The sequence below is a fragment of the Dermacentor silvarum genome, chromosome 11, assembly GCF_013339745.2.
Source record: "Dermacentor silvarum isolate Dsil-2018 chromosome 11, BIME_Dsil_1.4, whole genome shotgun sequence".
Lineage (NCBI taxonomy): Eukaryota > Metazoa > Arthropoda > Arachnida > Ixodida > Ixodidae > Dermacentor > Dermacentor silvarum.
Genome location: NC_051164.1, coordinates 109851978 through 109879428, shown reverse-complemented (window position 1 = coordinate 109879428; position 27451 = coordinate 109851978). Strand labels below are relative to the sequence as shown.

Here is a 27451-nt window from a genome sequence, read left to right as displayed (position 1 = left end):
AGTACTCTAATCGTCTCTTGCTTATCTCTACGGCTGATCTGTTGATGTTTCCTTCTACTTTAAACCCATGCGCTTCTGGGAGTTGCACGCTACCTACGGTTCTCGCTGGGTGGATCCCCAGCGAGAACCGTTGGACATGATGATGATTTATTGGCATCCCCTTTGAAACAGGGCGGCGACAAATAGTCACCTAGCCTGCTTGATTTAATCAGGTATACTATAGATGTTCTTGTGATTCGGTTACAAGCCTAGCGGGCCACATTTTCAGGAGAGGCAACACTGCTGTAACTGCTGGACCCAGCAACACAAATAATCTCGCTACATGAGGACTGCTCGCAGCGCCCTCTGCGCTTTCATTCAGGAAGCGTCCCGCCCTCTCCATACGGCGCGGCGCGCGGACGGCAGACTAGCCAATATTCTAGGGAGCATAGCGAGACTCCGCAAGTTCCTTTTACAGCAGTGTTGCCTCTCCTGAAAATGTGGCCCGCTAGGCTTGTAACCGAATCACAGTTTGGTCTCGAAGTTAATTCATTCTGAAATTCATGCTCAATCATCAAGCACAAAAAAAGAGAAGACGTAGACGTGAGTTTCCAGCTCCAGAAAATCTTTTTAGGCATTGGACGGTGAAAAAGATTTAGTCGGAACGATCGTAAATAGCTAATATAAATGTGAAGTACAAATAATCTCGCTACTAACTTTTTGTGCATCATCGTTAAGCACTTAATTATTTACAATAAGTGCATAAATTTACATAAAGTACATAATTTACAAAAAGTACATAAGCACATAAACTTACATAAAAATAACGCTCGGAAGCTGGTACACAGGAGCGGACGGTTTCATACTCTAGTCTTTCTCGCTTAAACGCCACGCTTAAAATCTGCAAGTGCTATCTTTCCACCAACCACAGAGTGTGCCCGGCAGTGACCACAGAAGCCTCCTACACCGAAGCACTTCGTCCCATGGTGTAAAACATTACGAACAAAGAAAAAACACCATAAGTGCAGTAGTTTGTCAGTCGCTCCAATTCCCGGCAATATGCATGAACTCTGCGGTCGCTCTCTCAACAGGCCTTGCGGCGGCGCCGGTCGAAGACCGTCGCGCCGACGATGCTTGGCCTCCGAGATCGCGCGCCGCATGCTCGGCGTCCATTGAGGCAAGCAGGGCCTCGTCTGGAACTGCGCTCACAGCGTCTGGCATGGCGGGCGTCAACGACGCCTTCGTCCTGTTCTTCTTGGAGCGACGTCGACGCGGAGAGCTTGCGCCGGCCTTAGAGCTCTTCCTGAAGGTCTTGTCGTTCTTGGCCTCTTTGGTTCTCCTTTGGCGTCGGTGACGTCGACTGCGTCCGGAGCCCACGTCTCCTACGGCGCCTGTTCCGTCTGCTGCGGCAGCGTACGTGATTGGTGCCATCTCCGCCTGCTGATCGTCGTGCCCGTCCTGCGTTAGGGCCGTGGACGACGGCGGTGCGCCACTTGCCTTGAACGCGCGAAATCCGGCCGTCGGCCAGCCGCCCAGAACCGCGATGCCTTGGGGAAGTGGACTGGCTTCACCGTCCGATTCGGCGTCGTTCCCGTGCGACGTCGTGACGTCGATCTCGGCAGCGCTGGCCAAATGAGGCGCGCCGGCGTCGGTCGAACCATCGCTCACAGGAAGCACTGGTGAGGGAAATGTGTGCGGCCGTACAGTTAGTTTTTGGAAGCCGTTTATCGCGTAAAAGAGGGCCGGCTCCAGGACAGTCGCGGCAACGATAAATGGCATCCTATGGCGTATCCAGGAATGTTTACTTCTGTGGTTGGCGGGCACGCACTTGACCGGGCACGGGAGGAGAAGGGTGTTGGGCAGGCGGTTGCCTGGTACGCATAAACTTCAGGGGGGTGGGGTGCATGCACTTTAACAGGGACGGGAGGAGGGCGCTCCCTGCTGAATACGCCAGTGTTGTGACAAGTATTCGTGGTCATCTAGTGAGATATGTTCATGTTATTAGCCTGTGTGCGTGGCACAGTGCTTAATTTAATCAGGAAGCGAATTTTAATGTTTAAGCCTGCCGTAATGTGTGCCGCCTGCCACTGCGTTACCTAGCAACCACCTCGCGGAGCGTCGCGCGCTATGCTCGATCGGGAGAGAGAAAGAGAAAATGAGAAAGAGATAGAGTGCGCGCGTCGCGTGCTATGCGTCACGCGCTATGCTCGGGAGAGAGAAAGAGAAAAGGGGCGCGCGCATTGTAGCAGCACCAACGAGGCAACGCGCAGAGGTGCTGCCGACGCACCTTTCCCCGCATTAGCGCCGAACGCGCGGTGCCCGTGACTGCAGTAGGCGCCTCTGGCACTGGCTCGGCCGGCGTCTGTAGCAGCGAAACGGTACCTAAATTCCCATTGGCAGCGATCCCACGTCACGAGCGCGCCTCGGCGGACCAGAGCGGGCGAATCGGAATACCTGCTGCAGCGATAGCGCGCCAGGTGTCACGTGAGGGGAGAGGGCATCGCCGCCACGCCACGTCACCAGCGCCTCCCGACGGAAAAGATACGGCGACACGTCGCATTCACAACTCATTAGAAGTGCTTAGGTGTCCTCGCATTTTCATATAACAGCTGCCGCTGGAATCAAGACATTTTAGGTCTGTCTTGAATGGGCAGCTTGCATCGCCAAACGACTCATGGATGGGCTGCATGCAGCGCGCCGAAGTGAGGCCAAATAGCCAAATCGCCAACACGTCCCGTGTACAAGCAGCTTTACGAGGCCTGGACTTCCGCACTACTTTTAAGAATGATGACAAACGGCGCCAATATATAGACGGGATGCACACAAAGACAGGAGTAATGCTGGTATTCTCCATCATTGACAAATTTTAGGACATCTGATTTCAGCCAAACCCTAATGCACCTGAGTGAATGTATACACTAGGAGGCCCCATAGCTCAGGGATAGTTCAAGGCTTGTTCCGGAATACAATGAATTTGAATGAAATAACGTGGCTCGTTGAGAGTAGTACTAAGGCGTTTGTCATTCTGTTGTTCATAGCTATATTTATATGGAAGAATAGGAGGAAAAGAGGAACTCGATTTTTGGCAACAACCACATACCAGCAGACAATGAAGCCAAAGAAAGTACATATCAATAACCAGTTCTTTTTTTTATTGAGCTGTATGATTAATTAAACACGATGGATACATTTATGATAAGCTTCATAGTCGTAATAAGCTAAATGAAAGTGGAATAAAACGCAACTTTGCCGCCGGTGGGAGGCGACCACGCAATGCTCCGTATGACTCGCGCGATGCTTTACAAATGATAGCATTTAAAAAATTAATTTTCCCATACGCAATTTTCTTGGCTTCATTGTCTAGCTGTCAGCTCCTTATTGATTATACAGTCAAACCTCGTTATAACGAAACGCCATATTCACCGAACTTTATGTAATCTTATTGCATGCATGCACGACACGAATTGTGTAGTACTTTCTGGAAAACACGCCGGCACCAGCGATTACTCTGGAACCTTCGATGACTCATGCATAAAAGCTGACACTCTTGACCCGCAGATTAAATTTCGACGATCGCCGACGGTGTTCGCCGCTATCGCTGTGCTGCGAGTGTAACTTGCTTTTGTGGGCACATGTTCGCCCAATAAATAATTAGTTTCGTCATACACAGTTTTACGACTGTTTTCGTCACCGTCACTACTACGTGAGAATATACCGAAGTAAGTGACATTTCTTCTGAAATCCCCATAGAGATTCATGGTACATGCAATCGTGGGCATAACGAAGTAGTGGATATAACGAAGTGATTCTGGCTCCCCCTTCAACTTTGTTATAACGAGGTTTTACTAATAAGAGTGTCTCGTTGCCGTTCATTGACCAACTCGTAGAACAATTAGGATTGCATGGGCGGGATAATGTAACGATCCTATTAACATCCGTCAGTGCGTGAAGCGTGTACAAAAAACCTCGCTGAACAAAGACGTCACCGCGCGTTGCCTAGCAACCACCTCGCGGAGCAGCGTGTGCTTCACCTCCTCTCCGTGCCGTGCACATGATGCCTTGACATGGAACGTTAAGGAGAGGGAAGGAGAGCATGCGCGCGGCGCGCACTATGCTCGGGAGAAAGAGAAAATGAGAGCGAGAGAGAGAAATTGTGGAAGCACCAACGAGGCAACGCGCAGAGCTGCTGCCGACGCCGTCCGCGCTTCCCCGCGTTCGCGCCGCACGCGCGCGCGGTGTCTGCAGCAGGCGCATCCGGCGGCGGCTCGGTAGGTTTCGACCAGCCACGCCCCGGCAAGTGTGGAGGCGCAGCTTGGCCGTGACGCCATCGGGGAGATAAAGCTCGGAGCCACCGCGACGGCGGCACTACTCTCGTTGACTCCGTGGCGAGTACATGTAGCCTTGACATGGGACGACAAAAGAAGATCCGGACACCTGAAGAAGCCGCCGCTCATCTTGAAGCGCGTCACGCGGCCAAGCGACAATCTGCGCGTCGGCGGCGATCCGATTCGGAATACCTGCCTAGCTGCAGTTATTTCCTAGCAAAACTTAGCCAAGCCTAGTAAAACCTAGAAGAAGCTATATCGATCACCAGCTCCGCTGTTTACTCCAGCCTTGCGCCACTAGTGCAAGCTGCCCACATTTTTTTTTCAATTATATTCCTTTTCGCCCTATCTCAGTGGTTGTCATCAAGATCAGCCGGTTAAGCGTGGTTGATAAGGAATAGAACCGAGAAAAATAATTCTGATGTTATACTGACCCTGCTCTTGTGTGTCGCGAAACCTAGACTTACGGTGGCATTGAGACAGCGCGTCCGGCATCATCTGCTCCATAAGCCGGTGTGCAGTTTATTACTATTATTCTAATGTAACTTTTCTGTCTATGATAGGTGAGTATGTTCGTTTCCTTGGCAATGAGGGTTGTTGGGCGTGTTCGTACATGTTTGAAACATATAGATGGCTTGAGCTGACGTAATCTTATAGTACCTTCGGCTGAGCCACCCTGGCACCGTGGCAGTGCAGCGGAAATTAGGCCAAACACCGTCCGAGTTTCACGTTTCGTTCCGTCCTGACGAACGTGCGAGTCACCAAACGGGAGTTTGCGACTGTAGCGCCCTCTGCGAGATACATGCTGAATTAGAAGTTCAGCAGACGACGCTTTATTACATAGGCCACTTATCATTTGGTCTCGCCGTGATTTGCAGGCGTGAACAAGGTCAAGCATTTTACAGCGTAAGCTGTTATGGGCTCATTCCAATAGCCGTTTCGGTTCGCGATGATGCCGCCGCCGACGTTTCCGCTAGCGCCGGAAATGCGAAAAAAAGTACCCGCTCTCCACCGGGATCGAGCCCAGGCCCGCTGCGTGGGAGTCGGATATACTTTACCACTGAGCCACGCAAGCGCTTGCTATCAGGTTGCTATCAGGCAGAAGAAAAATTCTCTTTATAGGCAGGCGCGCAGGCGCAGACGACCCGAGCCTCCGCCAGTATGGTGGCGCCATCTAGTTAGCGTGCCTGGAACAGCCGCGTGCGACGAGATGCGATTCAGACGCGATGCGATTCAGACGAGGCGCGCAATCAACGCTATCCCGATGTTAGATGTGCGCCACGTATTCTGGGTACCTCTTCGGTACACGTTATGGCGTCTCCTCGCAAGGTACGAACCGCTGCTGAAGAAGCGAATCGTAGAGCTACGTGCGCGGCTACAACCAGTCACCGTCGGGCTCAGCAGACTGCTGTGCAGAGAGCATTGCAAGCCGCAGCTCGCCGTCAACGCCGACGCCGGGCGGACAGTTCAGATCGTTCTCGTCAAAATTGAGGCAAAGACACTTGGGCGCGAAGACCTTGTTGTGCGTGGTGCCGAAATTGGAGCTACTCTTGCGCCGCTCAATCAGCTTACGCTGTGACTGTGCTTCGTGTGCCGTGCAGGCCTGTGACTTTTTATTGATGAGAAATGCTTGAAATATGAAGCGTTTTCGAAACTGAAAATAAACGACGGAAACGAAAGTTACAGCATCAAAGGCAGAAAGTGATGCTGCAGCTTAATACCTCATCATCGTATGACGCCGCTAGATCGGTGATGAAATTGTTCACCTTCGACGGCTGCTCTCGTCAGCGCTCCTGGTTAGCAGCGATGATCGACTGCGTTGACTTCGCTGACCGGTTACCTACTGGATTCTAGCATCAAAAGTAGTTCCGTGCTAGTCACGCAGAGACTGGCAAAATGGTTCTAGGAGGTGGTGTTCTGGCACAGATGACCAGCAGCGTACCGACCGCGTCGCTATAACATTGAAGTAAGTTACCCGTTGCAATGAATATGATACACTGACTTCACCCTAGCCGCTATAGTGGAGGACCATGCACGGTGAGAAGCTGCGTTCCTGACGCTACGTGTAAGCTATTTATAAAAGAGTACGAACTGTACAAGAATGAGGAAGGACCTTTCCTTTATCCTTCCTCGTCCCTGCTATTTCGTGCCCGTTTATATATCTCGTTTCTATTTTCTCTTTCACCTCTACTTCGCTGCGAGACAGCTCAGCAGGTATCCACCTGCAGGTAAGTCAGTTATAAAGTGCGCGGTCCACCCTCGTTCATTTCTTATCTCTAAGAGTGAAAAAAATATATATATATAATAGTAGACACCACGGCTGCTAACCTCCGTGCAACACCGATCCGCGGGAAGAGGCGCTGCTCGTGGAAGGCGTCCGCCGCGCGCCGCCGGCAGAAGTTGCCGCTCGATGTCCAGGGAAGACGGCGAATCTCGACAGCCTCCGCTTCAGCCAGGAACTCGGCAGCTTCGGCGCTTCCGCGGTCTCTCGGTTCGGCTCGCCCTCGGGCTGAGACCCCGAGCCGGTCGCCTCCGGCTCTGGCTTCGGCTGCGGCGGCGGCACGGGTTTCGGTACGGCTTGCGGCTGGAAGACCGAAGTCTCCTCACCGCTGTCCTCGAGGATCTCGAGAGGGCTGAACTGCTGCACGATGGCCGAGCCCACCGAGTCGCTGTAGATGTTCACAGTGGTGCGGAAGCGGTCGCTGCGAGGCGCGTAGCGTTGGAAATGTTCCACGTGCTGTTCCATCATTTCGTGTTGTCCGAGTTATTACGGAATCACGACAAGAAACTCATGCATAACGGCAAACATGCCTCAGAATAATGCACAACAAAGGAATCGAAAGATTACACAACGACATGTGCGTACGATGAACAAGCAGGGTACATTGACGCTGATTGGGCATACGAAACATAACAGAGGCTTCAGAAAAGACGACACGAACTACATAGTACAAAGGTCTCGTAAGACTATCATAAGTGGGAATGGCGATAATAAAGTCGATTGTCGCTACCCGGCTCGCTCATATCTCGAAATGCAGCTTCAAAGCTTCCTTTGACGACAGGCAGAGAATAGCGACAGTGCCCTGGAGCGACCAAGAATCACCGCAATTTTCACATCGTAAACGCGAAAATTGGCAATGCCGTTTCCTTTCAAAATGTGTGCGCAGCCTGGCGACGGCAACAGTTAGCAGCAGATCTATCGACAGGTAAACAGCACCGGCATGCCAAGAACTGCATGCCGTGCAGCGCGCATCAAGTCAACGAACGTAACCCCCTGAAGTACGAGCAATTATATACTGGGAGCTCATTTCATGAATTAATAATCAAAGTTATGCCACTTAAGTTCTTCTGTTTTTTCTGAAACGTCTAGTTGCTTTGCATGTTAACGCAACCACGTTTTTGGTAACTGATAAAAAGGCCTAGCTGTCTCGCGTAATCGCTTGGTACTGCGACCTGTCATCGATTTGATAGCCGAAATATCAGCCACAAATGCACATTTGGGTTTTTGTAGTCTGAATAAGTTCACGGCTACAAGTGCAGGCAAACACCTGGCAACGTAACGACACGTTTGAGTCATTTTCGACTTGCGCCGCGTTTTAATTTTCGCTTATATAGTACAGTCTGGCACCTCCCGAAAACCGGTGCAGTAGTTCTACGCGACCTGCATGTATACGGGGTTATAGAAACATACAGCTATTATATATATTGTAAGCATTTATGCGGACTTATCTTTATCTGTACAAAGCCATCATCAATCATCGGCTCGTGTGCGTAGCAGGTGTCCATAGGAGCATATCGTCATCCAGGCGGAAGGAAATGACGCGGTGAGAGGCATCGTACCAGTGTTTGCGATCGTCTTGGCTTGCTTCAGTGTGCATACGGGCGCGTCGACGACATTGGGCAAGACGAGACAAAAACTGGTCGCAAATGAATGGTGAAGCGTTGACGGGGCCAGAGAAGAAAGAAACGTCGAGTGATGAGGTTGGGTGGCGGCCGTATAATAAGAAACACGGAGAGCATCCGGTGGTCCGTTGAACAGACATATTGTACGCAAATGTTACAAATGGGAGAATCATCCCCGTTACGATGGTCAGGTTCAATATACATGCATAGCATGTCGCACAGCGTGCGGTGAAATCGCTCTGTTAGGCCTGCAAGAAGAAGGCCGCTACTTCTGAGGCAGCTCCTTAACGTATTGAGGCTGTTTCAGCGCACTGGGTCAAGTGGTCAACAGCAGTGACGATCTATCTGTTGCCGTCTGGAGAAGTTGGGAGGGGCCCGAAAAGGTCAATGCCGACGACAGGGAAGGGTTCTGCTGGACAAGGAAGTGGTTGTGGCGTCCCGACCTGAGCAGTATATTATAGGTTGCTTCCTGTGTTGGCAAAGCGTGCACGAGGCAACATACCTAGCTATGCTCGTGGAAATATCTGGCCAAAAGAATCGGCGGCGTATGCGCTCGTGTGTTTTGTGGCAACCCAAGTGGCCTGACATAGGGTTATCGTGTGAGGCCTGCAGAACTTCAGCGCGAAGAGAGCGCGGTAGAACGGGAACCCACCGATGGCCTTCCGGGTAAAAATGTAACGGTAGAGCACGTCGTCTTCGAACTTGAATAGTTTAAGCTACTTCCGTAGCCTGGCAGTGGGTGGAGATGAAATACATGGAGTTGAAATACCACGGCCGAGACGACGCTTTATTCCAAGATGGAAAGATGGCGCCGACGCAAAAACGAACACGAGCCGATGATTGATGATGGCTTTGTACAGATGAAGATGAGGTCCGCATAAATGCTTACTATATTACACACTCGAGCTTAACATATTATTCTGAGGACTAACGCCACAGCGCGCGAGGCCAGTTTGTTTGACGTACACGGCCCAATCGATGACGAAGACAAGGCTGATGTTGCGGCTGGACACCTGGAGAGCCATGAGGATCATGAGCACCGTGAGCACGGTGCTGTTTGGGATGCTTGCTGCGCCAAGGCTGGCAAGCACAACAGTCGTGCTGCAAGGCAGGTCAAGTGCTATAGCGTTCTCACAAATATAACTGTCGCGACTTAACGACAAGGTGTCCCTTGTAATGAGAGAATACACAGGGACACTATTGAGATTATACGCTCGCAGAGACTAGACGGAACGTCCAATCGAGACGCACTTCAGACTCGTTTGACGTTCTGGCCCAGTTGGACATTCCGTTACGTATCGCCGTAATCGGGCAAGGTTAGCCTCACTACTGTACCAGGAGTAGGATGGCTATTATTCTAGTAACCGGAAGCCTCAGGAGGGCAGCCAAGGGGCAGCGGCGGAATCAAAGCAGGAAGCAGGCGGTTCGTGGATCGGGGCCGCCAAGCCTCATATTCTTCCGCGCCGCTGACAAGCTGTAGTTTTTGAGTACATGCAGTTGAGGAGAAGAATGCGCATGCATCAAACCGCTGCCAACATCAGCACCAGCTTACGACCGTCAGGTCTCAGTTGCGAACGCACACACGCACGCGCACGCACGCGCACGCACGCGCACGCACGCGCACGCACGCACACACACAGAGGCAGACAGAGGCAGACAGAACCGTAAAACTCGCCCAACTTTGTCCTTCTCTATGTGGGAAATTAAAACACGAAACATTCGTCCGGCGACGCGTCCAGGTAATTCGGCGAAGACGGGATAGCAGCAGCAGCAGGCAATTAACGACAAGCGCAACAATATTCTTGCTCTCACCCGATGATGAACGCTTCGACGGCTCCCAGATCGATGCCGTCGAGTCGGGCGATGACAACGGCCGTGGCGGCGGCCACCACCGCCGAGCCGGACATGCTCACGTTGGCGCCCACGGGGATGACGAAGCGCACGACGCGCGGATCCAGTCCGGCCAGGTCCTCCAGGGCCTCGATCGTGCCCGGCACGCTCTCGGTGCGCGACGCCGAGCGGAACGCCTTCATCGCCGGAACGCATGTGATGCGGAGGAAGTGGCGAGCGTCCTGCGCGCGCGGCCGAATATATCATTTTTAGTGCGACCTGATTGGCATGCATGCATGGTCTAGGAAAACCACTCGAATCGTACGTCACGCGTAAGTGATATAGCAATCGTCCGAGAGTATGTCCCTTGGTAATACACTTGTGGAGAATTATGGCGCGTACTCCAACGCGGCCGTGATGGAGGCGCGTAGCTATAGCGTGTACAAACAACTGCACTTACATTAATCGTAACCACAGTAGTAATTCAAGTTTTGTGAGCCGCATATTTTAGCCAATAAGAATCCTCTCATTTACCATACATATAAATTTAGACTGCATACCACCAGTCTCGTATATATAGACTATATACGTATACAGAATGCGTGCGCTGGCGGCACCGGCATACCAAAAATTAACGGCGCAACAGGGCACCGTCGCAATGCCTTTTTTCAAGAGGGCAGATAACCATAAGCCGTAACAAACCCTGTTGTGTTTTTTTATTGCGATAGCAATTATATGGACACTCCAAAGCAGATTTCTGCCATCGGCGTCGCCGTCGCCGTTGCCGTCGCCGTGAGGTTCCGTATGACGTCAATGGAGATGAAATCGTCGCCGCGCGCCGCCGAACGCTGTATGTGCGAGTGAAAGGGGGCGAGGGACGCGCGCTTTCACGGGGAGTGAAAGCACGGCGGAGAAGAAACGCGCGTTCTGCGCCGTGCTCCCTTAAGGGCTGCAGAAGTAGGCGTCTCCTGCCTCCTTTACAATCGCCATGTATGTAGAGCAAACGAGCCTTCTTCCGACGCGCGAAAGGCCGTCGGGGGGAGGGGGAGGGAAGGGAGGTGACGTTTAGCTGCGGCACCAAGTGCCTATTTATATCAGAGGCTCCGGCAACAGTCACCAACGCCGCACGCATTTTGTGCGAACGCGGGCAAAACGCCGACGGCGTTGACAACAGTTCTGCGTGTTGCCGGTGCTGCTGCATTTCCAAGTTTATACAGCTGATAAAGCTACTATCATGACTCCGTATAGCTCTCTACAAATTTGCTATCGCAATTGATGCTTCGCCTTTCAGGTGAAACTGCGACAACTTTTTTTTACAACGCAGTTGAACAAGCCAAGTCGACGAGCCGAATACCTTTCTGGTGACGAGCACGTACAAGACGGGCAGGAGACCGAGGCCGTAGGCGGCCAGTGCGGCCACGCTGACCAGCAGGAGCATGCGCATGGCGCCGAACGCGTGGTCCAGCTCGCTCGTCTGCGACAGCCGGGTGGCCACCAGGAAGAACACGCCCACGGGCGACACCCAGGCCGTCAGTTGGGACACCGTGACCGTGGCGTTGCTCAGGCCCACGAAAAGGTTGAGCAGCGAGTCCGACTCGCTCGCCGTCACCGACAGCACGGCGCCCAGCATCACCGACACGGACAGCAGGCCCAGGATGTTGGTCCGATCACTCATCATCAGGAAAATGTTCTCCTCGTCCACCAGACCTCGGAAAGGAGGCACACATTAAGGAATCGAATCTGAAGCGTTTGAAACACACGTACAGCTGCTGCGGATTAGCACGAGTGACCGATCACCTGATCAGATAAATTGCGGCACGCGACGCCGCTATTCCCTAGAACGCCGAAAACGAGAGTGCCAGGCACTCCCTCTTTGAAACATGAATCATGTGACACTTTAGATACCAGTGTGCACGGGAACAAGAGCACCGAGTACCGCAATTCACCTGCTCCGGTCATCGGCCACTTGTGCTAATCTTTTTCCGTTGGAGCTGTACGTTTAGAACCGTCGGATCTACCGTACGAATGGCCGTGCCAACCAAGCATCCTACACATTTCGAACAAGCTTCGATGAGGTTTGCAACACGGAGTCCAACAAGGTCCAGCGGGTTCTAATTCGGCGAGAAGCCGTGTTCCCCACGCGTCGTAAGGGCATCGAATGGTTTTCTCGCACACGCGTTTCCCACTGGACACAAGCGACAGTATACGATACGTCCGATACGAGGTGCAGCAGGTCCGATAGGCGACTGCTCCGACTTTATACTACAACCTGCATGGTGGAACCTGGTGGAAAACCTTTATTTAATGCGGTTGTTGGCACGACATGTACAGTCTTCGTCAAAAGTATACGGGCTGCGTAGCATGCGCGACCGCCATGCTGAATACCGGTTGTTAAATGAGTTCCCGTGGTATGTCAGAAGTTAGAACGCCCTGGGGAATGAAAATAATTAAATCTCGCACTCGCGATGCTGAGGTCGGGAGCGCCAGGACTCGGAATCTTCAGGGCAACCGCAGTGCCCATGACGTGTCATTCAGAAAATTGTAGAGCAACATAAAAACCTCCCGATACAGCTCTCTGTTGCTCAAAATTTTTTTCAAACATTATGTAGTTTTACGTACTTGCTACATAAAAGTGCTTTTCCGAGCGTGAAAGAAGCCCGCGAATAAACGCAAAACTGCCGCGCGACTGGCTGCTCGAGGCACTTTTATTTAGCACGCTTTTATGTAGCACGTATTGAGCAACAGAAAGTAATTAAATGTAATTAAATATTTGAGAAGTTTATTCATTAACACTAATTATACAATTAAGAGAATGCAACAAATAATCTGAGTATCTCCAAGCGACGGCAAACATTATCGTGGTTCTGTCCAGCTACCTGACATTGCCATATTTTAACGCGATAGCGTTAAGGGCCCCGTGTCACAGAAAATCCGGCGTTGGCTTGGATGTCGGCGTCCGTGGCGGAGAAAATCATCCCGAATCACCCCAACCGCGCAGAACCTCCGCGTGGTGCAAGATGTTAGTGAACAAAAATTGAATTTCTCACAGTGAAATCCGTCAGAAAAATGGTAAAGTACGACTTAACCACAACCTACAGACGTACATGGTGGCGTCGGACTGTTATTTGAATGTACGAGAAAACATAATTCTGTTACGAGGAAACTCAAACACAAACCCATTTTGCCAGCATTTCTGCCATACTGATACAATCTCGACCGGGTGAGGTGGGTCGTCACCGCAAGAATCAGTAGACGGCGATGAAGGCGGGCATCGTGATGATGAAAAAAAAAAAAAAATAGGAAAGACTATTCACTTCATTGGCGCCGTTGTCAGATGGGAAGGGGACTTGGCACCCATAGGTACCGCGCCCCCGAGCTTACATGTACTCATCAACCCAGCATCATTCGGTACATTGACCCCTTCGTGCCTTATCCCTTGGGTGTTCGCCTTTGCGTCTGCTCAGAGCGTAAAAGGGGCGACGCCTTCTCGGGGATGAAGGCGATTATCTCGTCACTGGAAAACGCGCGGACATGATTTCCACACTTGCGGGAGCCGAGTTTCCAGGAAGACAATAACCGCCCCTCGTCATGGGAACGCGCGCGGCGATGTTTTCCCCACTTGACCTGTCGAATTCCTTGCCGATCATAATACCAACAGCGGCGCGCTCGGATAGGCTACTTGAGAAAACCTTATCTAGATGGCTCTTGCATCCTCGGCAGGTCAAATTGGGACTTGGCCTGCCTAACGCGCTTTGGACACGCGCGCGCGTCGGAGCTACCATCATCATCATCAGCCTATATTTATGTCCACTGCAGGACGAATGCCTCTCCCTGTGATATCCAATTACCACTGCCTTGCGCTAGCCGATTCCAACTTGCGCCCGCGAATTTCTTAACTTCATCGATCACCCCACCTAGTTTTCTGCCGTCCTCGACTGCGCTTCCCTTCTCTTGGTATCCATTCTCTAACTCTAATGGTCCACCGGTTATCCATCCTACGCATTACATGGCCTGCCCAGCTGCATTTTCCCCGCTTAATGTCAACTAGAATATCGGCTATCCCCGTTTGTTCTCTGATCCACACCGCTCTCTTCCTGTCTCTTAACGCTAGTCCTAACATTTTTCGTTCCATCGCTCTTTGTGCGGTCATTAACTTGTTCTCGAGCGTCATTGTTAACCTCGGGGCAATAGCCAACGATTAATAACACTTATAATACGATTAATAACGACTTATATTGCCCCCTGGAAAAACGTCTTCCCAGCAATGCATTTCTGTTTAAAAGTGAAGCCGACTTTAAGGGGATCGGTGTAAGCTTGGTCTTTGTAAGCTGGCTTTCCCACGTTCTGTGTTGCAGTGAAGCCTACTCAAGAAAAATGCGATGCGAACGGGGCCCGATAACGCTATCGCGTTCCACTCTTAAAGGCGAAGCTTATGCGTCCTCCAATTTTTTAAATCTTGGTGCATGATAGTTGGGACATATACCCGCGGGGGTGAAATTCATCGTTTGTTTGCTCCAATTCTACGTTTAACTGCGCACAGTTGACGCTTTGAAATATTCGAGTACTATTCGATTCGGAGACCGAATCGAATATTCAAAAGTTATGAATAATCGTATACAGCTAAAAGAAAATGAGTGCAAAAATAAGCTCACCACTGTCGTTTTGCGGAGCGATGTAGGTGCGCTAAAAAAAGAAAAAGAAATGAGATGACTTCTTTCTGCGAAGGCGATCGATATGGTGTCTCAGCTAAACTAAACCAATAAACGTCTGCAAAGAATAAATTATGGGGTTTTACGTGCCAAAACCACGATCTGATTATGAGGCACGCCCCAGTGGGGGACTCCGGAAGATTTCGACCACCTGTGGTTCTTTAACGTACACCTAAATCTAAGTACACGGGTGTTTTCGCATTTCGCCCGCATCGAAATGAGGCCGTCGCGGCCAGGATCAAGTTATAGAAACCTTAAGTGTAGTTATAGACAAGTGTCGGCTACTCTCCATATATCAAAGAATTCTAATTCCCCTCATTCCTCGCTCACAAACTGTGCACGTGTGATCATCCGCCTCTATAAAAAACATTTATTACTATGCTCCAGACGCGCGGCACTTTCACACAATGTGACGATGACGACGTCGGAAAGCGCTATTCTATTCCACTAGCCAGCACTTCACATTCAGTTGGCGCATGCGCTCGACCGCTACTTTCACTCACCGAGTAGCGGAGGCAAGCTGCGAGATAGTTGTCGGGGAAGAGGTTCCTGGGAAGTAAAGATTTTCACAGTTTTAGCCATCAGTATTTTTCTGTCGAGTTATAAAGGATGTTTTTTTAAACAGCCTGTGAAAGTTAGGACTGCTCCACATTTCCAGGTGCATTTCATGAAGATTCGGAAGTTACCTGAATGAGTAATGTCTGTAGGTACGAGTATTTAGTTAAATAGGTTCACTAATTAATTTCTATTGCGATAGTAATTATATAGACAGTCCAGGCGAATTTCCGCCGTCGGCGTCGCCGTGATGTTCCGTATGAAGTCCTAGTGAGATAAGATCACGGCTGAATGCTGGTGCGGCGTTGAGCAAAGTAGGATGACGGCTTGATGCGGCGGCGTCTTCGCGCGCGCACATGGAGTGGGGTGAGGCGGATGTGCGCAGACTAATCAAGGTCAATTCACATGGTCGCGAAGACGAGGCTGAAATACTGTTTCAAGCCAATGAGCAGCGACATCAATTATGGTCGGGCGACTATAGATGTCGTTGCCGTGCCTCGACAAGCCGCCATTGCAGGACGTATGGACTTCTATGGGAGCTTCGCTACCATGCGTATATATATATATATACACACAATTTATTTGATGTTGCCTGTGGCAGACAGCCCAATTCTAGTTAATGAGGTGGTCTACTCGAAGAGGCGGACATTTTCAAAAAATTGAAATGCATAATCGACTAAATAAAAAAAATCACTAATTAAGTTAACTAATTACCTGATGGCCCATATTGTAATTTACAAATTGTAGCCATGGAGTTCTCAGGGATGGCACCAGTTTCGAGGTAATAATTCCCGAATACAATGCCGCCGTCGAGTTCGAGAAAACAGCCTATATAAGCTACGTTATGAACAGGACAGAACAGACGACTTGCTGTCTCGCCTCCTTTCTGCACTGTCTGTTATCGTGGGTCATCGTTTCTGCTCCGTTATATCCGTTATACATTGCAGTAAGCCTCGCGCTTCCCTGCAACGTCTTTCGGTACAACTACCAGACACACCTAAACTAATTTACACTCTTAAATGTGCAGAAGGGTGCAAATTGGTCTATAGCTCAAACCCAATTACACCCTTACGGGTGTGAAGGCGCGAGTTATAGAAAAATGTACACCCTTGTGCACCCGTAAGAGTAAATTAGTTTACAGGCACTGTTTAAAAAACATTGCACCCTTCGGGGCTTAATTATCTTTTCAAACAACAATAATCGTCAACTGCCTTGCTTGCGTTTCCTCTCTTGTGCGCCCGGTACTTCCAGGTCACGAACGGTATGCACGTTTTCAGCGTGACATGGCATTCACGACAGGAAAGTAGCGAGCGCAGAGTTTTCAAGAAAGTAAGCGCAAGCAAGGCAGATGACGACTATCGTCGTGGGACAAGCCAAGCCCCAAAGGGTGCAAGCGTTTTTAAAGAGTGTATAAATACACCCCCACTAAACACACTACACAGGTCAAGCGATTTACTCCCATTCCGGCTTATTTTTGTTCAGCGTGTATAGGCACAGTCAATTTCTGAACGTGGCGGCGTCCATAGAGTTTTTTTGCGAAAAGATGCGCGCTTACCTGAGCAGGTCTAGGAAGCCGTCAATCTGGTTGACCTGACGCCGCAAGCAGGGCTCGTTCTGTGGGCCCAGCACCAGCGCTACGCCGATACCTATGGCCGACGCCATGCCTGCGCCAAAGCAGCGACATATTGGTAGCACGGGATCACTCGCAGTAAAATTCTCAGCGGCGCGTGAACAGCCTATAATCGCCACTTGCGTTTGCGGTCGTAGATATACCGTGTGTCTGCAGCTAACCCGAGCCAAGCAGTTAAAGAAAGAAAGAAAAGGGACACAAGATAAGACGACGGGACCAGCGGTGTTTTGTTAGCAGTCGCCTTGCGCACGCTGGTCAATGTTTCTGTTATCATTGTGGCACTACTAAATGGCTGACTTGGCGGCCGCCAAAAAGTGACAAGGCGTAGCTGTTGGCTGCTGCTACGAGCAAGCAGCCGCGTCATGCTGTTTGCTATAGGTTTGCTGGATCGTTGCTCACCGGCTCAGGGCGGCGATAATAGATATGACTGAGGCGAAGGAAAAAATGAAAAGAAGCATGTCGCGGCGGACGTGTCAGCAGCAGCATGCTGACAGCTACGTCGTGCGTTGTTATTTTTTTGCGGCCGCCAAGTCATCCATTGAGTAGGGGTTGATAAAACCCCGATATATAAAAAGTAGCGTCACGCTTTGAAGAATGCCGCCTCCTCCTCGCACACCCTGTCCGAGGCCGACGCCGCGTCGGTATTGGCCTAATGGCATCACGTGGACCGTCGCGCCGCCGGGCGCTGGCTGAGTTTGTTTATGATCACGCTCCATCGCCATTTTCGCCCGTGAAGCGTCTACCGACCGGCGAGGAGCACGACGATAGCGGCGAACACAGTCGGCGATCGTCGAATCTGATTAGCGGCGAAAGATAAACAAGTGCACGTGTTTCAAGCCGTGTAGGCGGCGCAACGGTCGAAAAACGAGCGCGAAAGAGAGGAGAAACCAGGAGGAGGGTAGGCGGAGGAGGAGAGTGTCGCTATGTTGATTCATCCACCTCTTTTGGAGAGCGCTGCTGTCGCGCGCGCCCTAGGGTGCCTCGATGCCAGCGCCGCCGTTCAGGGTGGTGCCATCCTTTGACCGCACCCGCGCCGCCGCTTTCTCGCTGCGACGCCATCTTGAGTCACAGCGAGCGGTTGCGAGTGCTTGGTGCCGGTGCTTAGTTCGAGACACAGTGCGCGCGGATGCTTCGCTGACGCTTCTACTTGCTGGACAGTGTTCAGCCGCATGAATGACAAGCTTGTGAAGTGCATCGAGTCGACATGACGGGCTGTTGTGTTCCCAAGTGCACCGGATCTACGCGTAAAGGGCTTCGTTGTTAACGCTTCCCCCGGGACCCAGAGCGAAGGAAGAGATGGGAAGCCCAAGTAAAGCGGTATCACTGGAAGGCAACGGATAGCTCCTACATTTGCGAGGTAAGTGTTAAGAAAGTTTAGACTATCGCATCGTGTTTTTCATAAATAAGAAAGTATTCTCTGATCCTCGCTCACGTACCTACGTTCGCTCACGAACTAAGCACTGCACCGATGCTGAGTAGTCTATGGTTTGTGAGCGCGCGTCGCATAGGCTTTTGCCGTTTTGATCAGCGCAGTCTATGCGAGTAGTACCCTTATTTTAAGAACTGACGAAAATGCTTCGCCGCGAAATAGCCTTACATTAGCTACAAATCGTCATGTAAACCACCTATTTTACTTTTTCACGGGAAGCACACATCGTGTCTCTTGTTTCTTTTTTTTTCCCCTCAGTTTCTTTTTTCGCTACTGGTTATTTGGGACTAAAGAACGCAGTGCTTCTTCTGGGGAGAGCGGCTGTTGTGTACGTGGCAAGCGAAGCATTGTGATTTTCTCTGATTTCTCAGCAGATATCTTGCGGATCTCAGGTTGTTACGTTATATAGCTGATTCTTTAGACGAATATATTTGTAGCGTGGTGCTCGTAAGCCGATGGTCATTCGTGCTCATTCCCGATCGTAGTGGGTACTGTGACGGTCTTTAAATGCCTGTGCACGGTATGCCCAGGTGTAGTAGAGTAAAGGGGCATCATGGGACCAAAATGTTTCGGCGCTTTCTGGCATGGTGTCTGTTGTACCCTGTGCATTTCTTCGAAACGTGTGAAGCGAGGTAATACAGCATATTGCGAAAATTTGATTTTAAGCACTGTAATGGGTTCTCTGTATTTACAAGGCAACTTTTCATATCAATAACCACTTTTGTTGTTTTACTTGTACTTAGAAACACATTGAAGAGGACCAGTACGAGGGAAATCGACAGGATGGGCGCCGTCTGTTAAAGTCAACAGCCCTACATCATCATGGACTATATTTTCGAAGTGAAAAACATTGCTAATCTGTATTTGACTGTCTTAGTTTCATTTACGGTTTTTGTACGCGATATGTATGCAGTGTTGTTTATTTTTTCAATGTAGTTATCAGTGTTTCAATGGTTATTTATAAAATGTTCTGTACTCGTCATCGATGTGTTTGGCTGATGCGACGTATTCGATGGTAGCTGATGTATTCTGGCTGGATATCTTGATTAATATTACCCGCGGTTGCGTTTTCTTGTTTGCATCCTTGTTTTCGATTTATATTGTGTGTAATAAGGTTGATGTACTCACTTGAACCCCCCCCCCCCCCATGTAATGAATAAATTAAAAAAAAACTCACTATCCTGAATTGTGTGTCGAGCCTATCTTGCGAATTTTTTATCTCGTCTTTCAACATAACCTTCAGGCGCCACACAGTACATATAATTTTTCATGTACATATCTCTTTCATTATTGATTGTACTAGACATTATAAGTAAATGTATTTCGTGCATCGTTTGGTTTCTTGTGTGTACTACGCAAGATTGACACAGACAAGTTACGTTACATGTTTCTCTACAGCACTAACTAAACCTTATTTTCACATCGCAGTTATTTTTACACCAGCTTAATCCTGTCAGCACACAGTTTTGTGGGCAAAAAAGCAAAATTGCGCGTAGATATCGTCAAATAATTGCAACGAACGCGAAGAGCACGCGCAACGCAAGGGAAACTAACCGCCGTGCGCGAGTGGCTGGCTACGGTAAAGGAGGCGTGACGTGTAAACCAAAATACAACAGCGACAAAGAAAAACTTCCACACACAGGGGGTCGCAAACCTTATATACCAAGCATCGAAGCGCAAAAAAAAAAATAGTGCGTATTTCAAACATACACACGGCATGTTAAATGTAAATTGAATTAGGCAACCTGGGGCATGTTCCCGGCGCCATACATTTACGTCTTGGACCTTCGACGAGTTAACGGCTATTGGTTATAAAGATGTGCAGATGCGATACCGATAAAAAAAATCCTCATCAAGGCAAAGCACTTGGAAGTGCGCCGCGAGTAACACTATTTATGAACGCCAGCGTAGCTGAGTCTCAGCTCGTGTGACTCAATATGGCGGCGCCAGCGGGGTTGTCTCCACCCTGGACGGCGGCGCTGGGCATCGAGGCACCCTAAAGACCCTATATTTATAAAAGTAGCGCCATTCTTAGATCTTGCCGCCACCGCGCTCACCCCGGCGCTTCCTCCTCGCCCTCCCTTAGCCGCCTCCTGTCACCCCAACCTCCTCCGCTCCCCCATTGGTCAATCCGTGTCACGTGGAAGTTCGCGTCGCTCTTTTGTATATTTTTTTCTTTCCAGCGCGCTCTGACTGCCATTCTCGGGCCTGTGCGACGAAAGTGCTGTACGCACAAACGGATCAAACGTGTTAGGGACAAGAACTTCGTTGTGATGGCATGCTGCTGCGCCTTAAGTTGCCGCAACCGACAAGGCGAGGGCAAAAGGCTTTTTTTGTTTACCATCCGGCGTGCGCAAACGCTTGCTGCACACTTGATATTTGCGCCGTCTCGCATCGTCGCGTTGCTACTTCCAAAACGGCATTATTAAGACCAGTTACTGACTGACGAAGCAAAATCGCGCCTCAAAAACGTCTCCGCAGGGCGCGATCGAAGTTTTCCTCGGATTTCCTCTGGTAGCGCGTTAGCTGTCGTCTGCCACGGCAGGCCCGACGCAGGCGGCGCCACTGTCGATATCGCGCGTCGATCGCGCCGAGCGCGATAGTGGAACGGAGGAGGAGGGAAGTGGACTGGCGCTACTTTTATAAATATAGGGGCTTTAAGGCACCCTAGCGCGCCCTAAAACCCCTATCCGCTTCCCTCCTCCTCCATTCCACTGTCGCATTCGGCGCGGCCCGCGCGATCGAGGCGCGATATCGACCGTGGCGCCGCCTACGTCGGGCCTGCCGTGGCAGACGACTGATAACGCACTACCAGAGGAAATCCGCGGAAAACTTCGATCGGGCCCTGGGAACAAGTTTTTGAGGCGCGATTTTGCTTCGTCAGTCAGTAACTGGCCTTAATAATGCCGTTTTGGAAGTAGCAACGCGACGATGCGAGACGGCGCAAATACGAAGTGTGCAACAAGCGTTTGCGCTCTCCGGATGGTAAACAAAAAAAAAAAAAACCTTTTGCCCTCGCCTTGTCGGTTGCGGCAACTTAAGACGCAGCAGCATGCCATCACAACTAAGTTCTTGTCCATAACACGTTTGATTCGTTTGTGCGTACAGCGTTTTCGTCGCACAGGCCCGACAATGGCGGTCGGGGCGCGCTGGAAAGAAAAAAATATACAAAAGCGCAACGCGTCCTTCCACGTGAGACGGATTGGGCAATGGGGGAGCGGAGGCGGCGAGGAGGAAACGCCGGGGTGAGTGCGGTGGCGGCAAGATCTAAGAATGGCGCTACTTTTTATATATAGGTAAAGCCCCTATATATAAAAAGTAGCGACACTCTCCTCCTCCGCCTTCCCTCCTCCTTGTTTCTCCTCTCTTTCGCGCTCCTTTTTCGACCGTTGCGCCGCCTACACCGCTTGAAACATGTGCACTTGTTTATCTTTCGCCGCTGATCAGATTCGACGATCGCCGACTGTGTTCGCCGCTATCGTTGTGCTCCTCGCCAGTCGGTAGACGCTTCTCGGGCGAAAATGGCGATGGAGCGTGATCGTAAACAAACGCAGCCAGCGCCCGGCGGCGCGACGGTCCACGTGATGCCATTAGGCCAATACCGACGTGGCGTCGGCCTCGGACAGGGTGTGCGAGGAGGCGGCGGCATTCTTCAAAGCGTGACGCTACTTTTTATATAGAGGGGCTTTAGCGCGCCCGCCTTCGCTTCGCATTGTTCGTGGCGTTTTGCGGCACAACTTTGAAACGAGGAAGAGATAAATGGGGAAAATTTAGCGAGCTAGAAACTGTTGAATATGCGAATGTATGCACAATTTGACATTCGAGCGTACGCAATTATGCAAGTAAATATATATTGATGTAATTAGTTTCGAATAATTATTTAATCATTGATAAAAGAAGAATTCACCTGTGTGCGCATGGCGACTGCTAACAAAACACCGTTGGTCCCAGCTTCATAACGTTAACTTTTTTTTTATCAGCTTAGCACGCGTTAGTTGGAACACACTGTATTGTTGCCATGTGTTATCGACCAAGAAAGTTTACGGACCACGGGATCTGACAAAAGGCTGAATATCAACGCAGCCTTAAAACGCAGCCTGGTACTACCATTTCAAGCCTCTACTGGCATATGCGAACAACATTGTGTTGTACGGTTTTACTGGCTACTTTTAAAGGCTGCTCGGGTATTTAGCCTTTTCTGAGATCCCGTGGTCCGTAAAATGTTTTGGACGATAGCACGTACAAACAATTGAGCCGTGGAAAGTGGCTTCTGCTGTTGCTCCAACATGTACAGTGCGCCAAAAGAAAAAAAAAAATCGAATCAGCGCCAGTATGTCGAAGGAGGCTTCGTGCGAGAGAAATGCTCACCGGTGGCCACCACGAAGTAGAGCATGGCGAGCAGCCCGATCTGTCCGGCCAGCATGATGTCGACGCTGCCGAGGCCCGCGACGATGCTGGACGCGACCACGGGCATGACCAGGCACTCGAGCATGCGCATGTACAGCTCTCCCGGGAAGTCCATCAGCTGCAGCAGGCGCGCCGACACGCCGTGGTTGCGGATGTGCCAGCCCAGGGTCATGCCGCCGGCCGCAGCGCCCAGCAGGCACAGGTTGAGCGAGTTCTCGGACATGCGCAGAAGGCTTCCGCCGTCCTCGTCGTCCTCGGAGCCCGCCGCCCGGTCGCCGGCCTTGCGTTCCACCTGCAGTGCCGAGAGGAATCGACCGTGTAGACCATGTCGCGCGAAACACACTTGTGTATAGACAATGGAGAGCGAGGGCTAATATCTAATTTTTACAGCGAAGCTGTCTATGGCTAGGTAGGATCCGAGATTTTATGGCGTCCGCGCGGTAAAACTCTCCCTTAAACAGTGAGAGTGAAAGGGCCAACAGAAGCAAACGCAAATCGCCGCTCGCGTCGGAGCGGCGATCACCGACAATTACGATAGTCCCTAATGCGAAATTTGAACGCTGCTCTGTACGTGTTTTCATTTGGCGATATATTTAAACATCGCACCGACTGACAGGGCCGTGACGCGCGGTGCTATACTATATAGACCGACCACGCAGTTGCCGGCAACTTCAGCTTATGCAACCGCAATCTTTACCGCGAAACGCGTGCGGCGAACGCTATGCGAGAAGGCGAGCTTTCGGATCGTTTTCTTTTCCCCGCTCGGCCGGCGCCGCCGCTGCGGGGTAGAAGGCGCTAGCTAGGGAGCCTGCATGCAAGCGCTGTACAGTGCTGTACAAACAGCGCTTGCATGTAGGCTCCCTAGAAGGCGCTGAAGGCGCGCTCCTCTGGCACCATTTCGTAGCGGTCGTCGCCCGTCTTGCGCGGACACTACGCTTTTCTTCTCACGCGTTCGCTTTCATCTTTCGCTGAGCTCGTTCGCCGCAGGAATGGGCGCTGCGCTCTAAAGAAAAAAAAAAAACTGTTGAATGACTTGCGTGCCGTAGACACATGTAAGAGGGCCCCGTTTCAAAGAAAAAAAAACACTGGTTGTAGCGTAAAATATAAAACAGCTACATGACGTAGACTCCATTAAACACTGAATTACAAGTACAAGTAAGTGCTCGCGTCGCGATAATTCGCGATTCCAAGTGCTCGCTACCTAGCGGCCGCGCCGAGAAACTGCTGATCCTGGTTCAGGTTTGAAGCGAAGGAGGGTCTCCTATCACGGCATGCGCTGAATGCCTCGTAGTTCTCAAATCGTCGTGATGCCGTCGCGCACAAGCCCGAAAATGAAAAAAAAAAAGATTACTCTATATCCTGCTAAAGGGAACCATGTGTGGATGCGAAGCAGTGGGGAGATGGTTAGCTTGAGCGGGAGATGGTTTCGCGGCAGCGGCCCGAGCGCTCATGGCGGCGCTGCACAGGAGAGAGAATGAGGCGCGCGCGCTCCGTCATTTTCATACCGCGGAACTACCGTGGCGCCCCCCGCGGAGTATGCAGCTGTCGCACCACCTGTCGTGCGCACCGCTCCGTATTCCTAGAGGCGAGAAAGGGGGGAAGTAGGAGAGGAGAGAGAGGGGACGCGCATGCGCTGTGGGGGTGTGGCACGCGGGCGCCGCTCCGTAGAGGATTCCTAGAGGAGAGAAAGGGGGGAGCGTAGGAGAGGAGAGAGGGGGAGTGGACGCGCATGCGCTGTGGGGGTTTGGGACGTGGGCGCCGCTCCGTACAGGATTCCTAGAGGCAAGAAAGGGGGGAGCGTAGGAGAGGAGAGAGAGGGGACGCGCATGCGCTGTGGGGGTGTGGGACGCCGCGGGAGGGACGGACAGAGCCGCCGGCAAGAAATGCTTCGCATTAAAAAAAAGATGGGATGTCGGAAGGTTTTTGTTGTATACTATTATGCGTGTCATCGCAGTGGAGAGACAATGTATGATTTCATCTTCTCTAAAAAGAAGCAGACGACGCGCATCGGACAGCGACTAGGATAATAAACTCCCACATTGGGAAAAGGTGACTGATACCGGTTTGTTCGAAACACTTCACACGGGTCGACTACTTTATTCCCGGCGAGTATACTATATATAGACCATTTCTTTCTTTTTGTTTATATTATATATCTTGCTGGCGTTTCAAATCGCGGAGTGTATACTTTGTTCGGACAAGCGCTTTAATAAATTATAGTGATGTACGCTTAAGCTTCACTTGGTTTTTGTTCGTTTATAGTTTTCTGCCCCAGCATATTAGTGTTACTAATGCTTTAAGTAGCAAGAATATTCTCGCTAATGTACTTTTGTCTGCAGGCGCGGTAGCAGGAATAACTGCCTCGGAAGGTCTGAAGTTGATCATAACAATTATGGCGCGAAACGACATCGTTTTTATAGCATACTTTAGCGGTACTAGCAGAAGATTCTGTTTTCTCATTCAACGCGGCGAGTTAGTTTATTGGCTCGCAAGAAATTTAGAAGCAACTGCAAACAGCGCTCGTTTCAGCTTTGGAGCGTTCGACCTGCGCACAGCGCCGCTAGTTTGCTTTCCGACACTGTGCACACAGCTAAATTCCTTTCCAAGTCATGCATTTACGCCAATACAACTGACTTTGCAAAATGAAAACCCTAGCTAAATTTTGTAAGCCTGTTGGAAGAAATTCAACTTGGTCAGATTGGCTGTTATTCGCTTTTCACGTTTCGCCGGGCTTGAACATTTCTAAGGACGACAGGTGTCTGGTGTGTTCCCAAGCCTGGGCCCAACCACGAACAGAGCGTACTGAGAGCACGAACAAGCGCCAGTCATCAGACGCAGACGACCTCATCACACGTATTAGCGAACTATAAAAAGAAGGTGCAGCCTGACTCACGAACGGAACTTGTTTTTATATGAAGACACACTGACCAGGTAATTTTACAGTTTTTAGCCTCATTATATCAGTGAAGAATATCCGTATATAGCTTCTGAAATCACGACAGGCGTTACTGCCTATATATCGTGAGATGCTACATGCGATATAAGGCAACACGAGTCACATTGAGGAGTTGCCTATGAGGGTCGAAAATAGTCAAGTGTCGTGCCTGTAGCAGAAAAGCAACCCCGCTAACAAGTGCTTGCACCTTTCGGGGGCCCGTTACGCACAAACACTTCCATTTTTTAACCTCCGGCTCACTTGAAAGCATGCTTGATAGGCTCTTTGCCCTAAAAAGAAAAAAAAAAATCGGATGCTGCTCGCTGGGCAGGCTGGACGTTTGCAGGTACAGCGCAACTATATTTACGCGATTTCGTCGCTCAAATTCTTGAGACCGATCAAAATAAGGTGATCGGCAGCAAGGACTCTTTCGGCACCCTACGAGACACCTCGATTCGACACCACAAAAGAGAAACGTGACCTACATTACAGAGCGAAAGAACCGCCGTGCACCTGGATGTCGTAGCCATCTTTGTTTATTTGGACAGTGTTGCCAGCTCAAGTAGCGGATTCTGGAGTTGGCAATAACCGCCGGTTTTCATGTAGGCTACCGTCGCGAAACCGAAAGCAAAGCTTGCATTACCCATTTTGATTCTGCATTGCTTTGAAAACTTTTGTCCTTCGTTTTACTTCTGATAACTTGCGAGACTTTGTTGAGCAGACGGAGAACGGCAACCCGACTTTAACATACGGTTGTAGTGAAATATTTGGTTAGTTTCGATATTCGAAAATGCCGAATAGAGCATATAGAGCTGGTAATTCGATTCGTATGCGAAGCTGCGACTATTCGCCCACCCCTTGTAGAAACCATTCGATCTGTCGCACGATTCATATCATGCCAACAAGGCAGCCAATACCGTCATAGAAAGCCTACGGTCTTATGTCTTCACACTCTTTGCAGTCTCATGGTCTAACACACCGCGGAACAACCTGCAGGGGCGCGACTGCCCGAACTCATTTTGGAGCAATTTTTGGTGTAAGTAAAATTGCGTTTTGGAGCAGTTCGGAGCCGACAAAATTGCACTTTGGAGCAGCTTGGAGCAGACAAAATTGCATTTCGGAACAGCTTGGAGCAGACTAAATTTCATTTGGAGCAATTTGGAGGAGGCCAACTTGATTTTGGTGGAATGGAATATGGCAGCGCACTTCGAAGCCACGACAAAACGCAGAATAAACGAACACGAAGCGCGTATTAGAAGCGAGCTTTGTAGCTATAGTACAATAATATGGAAAGTGTGTCGAGCGACAGCACGGCGCAAGCTTTCCTGTACAGCTGAAAACATCGGTGGCACTACAATAGAACTAGATATTCTTGCGCCGACGCTCATGATAGCGTGAAATGTTCTCAAAATATGTGGTCCAATCGACGTGGTAACAATTTCTGGGTCACCGTGTCACCGGAGACCTAGAGAGCCGCAAAATTCGTGCGTATGCTAGGCGCCCTGTCAACCGTTTCGCAAAAACACAACTTCGCAACCCGAACAAAGCGACCAGCCTTAACAATAAGGGTCGGAGCGATGCGGAATCACGATTCAATCGCCATATTGCGCCGGCCTTAGAGCATAATCTAGGAAATTTCAATCACCCAGACTTGCCATTGTGGTCTCTTGCGTCCGGAGCTTGGTAGAGGCCTTCTTCGTCTTAGCTCGCGCACTTTCACGCATGGATTAGCACGAGCCAGCAATAGCC

The 27451-nt window shown here is 50.4% G+C and overlaps 2 protein-coding genes across 2 annotated transcripts; both read right to left on the bottom strand.

Annotated features, from left to right (window-relative positions):
- Positions 1–608: 608 nt before the first annotated feature.
- LOC125941352 (translation initiation factor IF-2-like) lies at positions 609–7050 on the bottom strand. The gene is made up of 2 exons (XM_049658406.1): positions 6633–7050; positions 609–1655 (listed from the first exon to the last, which is right to left on the bottom strand). Exons 1-2 carry the CDS (start codon positions 7048–7050, stop codon positions 1015–1017), a joined length of 1059 nt encoding a protein of 352 aa, XP_049514363.1. The 3' UTR covers positions 609–1014.
- A 2952-nt stretch (positions 7051–10002) lies between these two features.
- Positions 10003–27426, bottom strand: LOC119432830 (neutral amino acid transporter B(0)). Its single transcript, XM_049658405.1, has 7 exons — positions 27358–27426; positions 22729–23059; positions 16857–16965; positions 15250–15295; positions 14690–14720; positions 11392–11744; positions 10003–10279 (listed from the first exon to the last, which is right to left on the bottom strand). The coding sequence occupies exons 1-7, from the start codon at positions 27424–27426 to the stop codon at positions 10016–10018; spliced, it is 1203 nt and encodes a 400-aa protein (XP_049514362.1). The 3' UTR covers positions 10003–10015.
- Positions 27427–27451: the final 25 nt, after the last annotated feature.